At 68.1% G+C, this 1,312-nt stretch overlaps 1 protein-coding gene across 1 annotated transcript in view; it reads left to right on the forward strand.

Annotated features, from left to right (window-relative positions):
* Window positions 1–1,312, forward strand: part of ADAMTS2 (ADAM metallopeptidase with thrombospondin type 1 motif 2) — a 207,496-nt gene that overhangs the window by 5,565 nt on the left and 200,619 nt on the right. The window contains 1 exon segment of the mRNA XM_027771447.1: window positions 409–791. Coding sequence (XP_027627248.1) covers window positions 409–791 — 383 coding nt within the window.

Here is a 1,312-nt window from a genome sequence, read left to right on the forward strand (position 1 = left end):
GGGGGCGCGGGGGGGCGGGGGGGGGCCCCAGCCAGGAGCGGCTTCTGAGCATCCCACACGTACTGCCGAGGACAGTAGGTTCAAGGGGGCACGGGACGCGCCCCCTGGGAACCGCGGGGTGTCCACGGAGCCTCAACCGGAACAGGGCAGGGGACAGAGTCCCGGCCCGGCCCGGCCCGTAGGTTGCCAGAGGGGGTCGGTCTGGGGCAGCGAGGCTCTGGAGCGCTGGCCTTGTTAACGCCCCTTTCCGGTCCCGGAAAGCCAGCCGGGGAGGTGCAGCGTGGCTCCTGGGGTGATCTGGGGATGCTTCTGCCCCTCGCGGTGGGGCGGGAGCTGGGGATGCAGGACTTGGCGTGGGTTTCTGGTCTCGGAGGTCTCAGCTGGTGTGACACCCCATTCCCATTGCAGGTGGACCCCTGGGTCAAGGAGGTGAGCGCGTCCTGGCGGTGCCCGTGCGCACTGACGCCCAGGGCCGCTTGGTGTCTCACGTGGTGTCAGCAGCGACTGGGGCTGGGGTACTCGCCCGCGCCCGTAGGGCTGCCCCAGTGTGGACTTCGGGCTTCCCGGGAGACAGCGAGGACTCTGGCGACCGTCTCTTCTACAATGTCACGGTCTTCGGCCGAGATCTGCACCTGCGCCTGCGGCCCAACGCCCGCCTCGTGGCGCCAGGAGCCACTGTGGAGTGGCAGGGGACCCGTGTGGAGCCCCTGCTGGGGACCTGCCTGTACGTCGGGGAAGTCGCCGGCCTAGCTGAAGCCTCCTCTGTGGCCCTCAGCAACTGCGATGGGCTGGTGAGTAGCCCCTCCTCCTGCCCTGCTGCCTGGGCTCTGGACACCCTGGGTGGCTACCTGGGGGTCCCCACCCTGCAAGCCTGCTGAGGACCTTCTCCCCCTCCCTGTACTTAGAGCCCCAGGTCACCCAGGGGACTGGCTGGAAGGCCAAGGGGTGATTTATGCAGGTCAGTGCCACCAAGGAGCAGAGTGTGCAGGCATGCCTGCGTGCCCAGGTGCATCCAGGAGCGGGGTGTGCGTGTGTGTGTGTGTGTGTGCACATCTCCGCGTCTGCACACTGTGGAGTGTTGATGTCACGCGTGTTTGGGGGCCTTGCCCATGTGACAGTGTCCTGTGTCCCTGCACACATGTGCCTGTGGGCTTCTGCTCTCCGTGCATCGGGGCACCTGCCGAGTGTGTCCATGCACCTGTGACGTGCGTGGGTGGACGTGTGTGCCCAGGATGCCGGTCCAGGAGTGGCAGCAGCGCTGACACGCCCAGTCACCCCCCCCCCACCCCGGCTGAGGGGGGGACCCCACTCC

Source organism: Tupaia chinensis, unplaced genomic scaffold (assembly GCF_000334495.1).
Source record: "Tupaia chinensis unplaced genomic scaffold, TupChi_1.0 Scaffold000214_1, whole genome shotgun sequence".
In the NCBI taxonomy this organism is placed as follows: domain Eukaryota; kingdom Metazoa; phylum Chordata; class Mammalia; order Scandentia; family Tupaiidae; genus Tupaia; species Tupaia belangeri.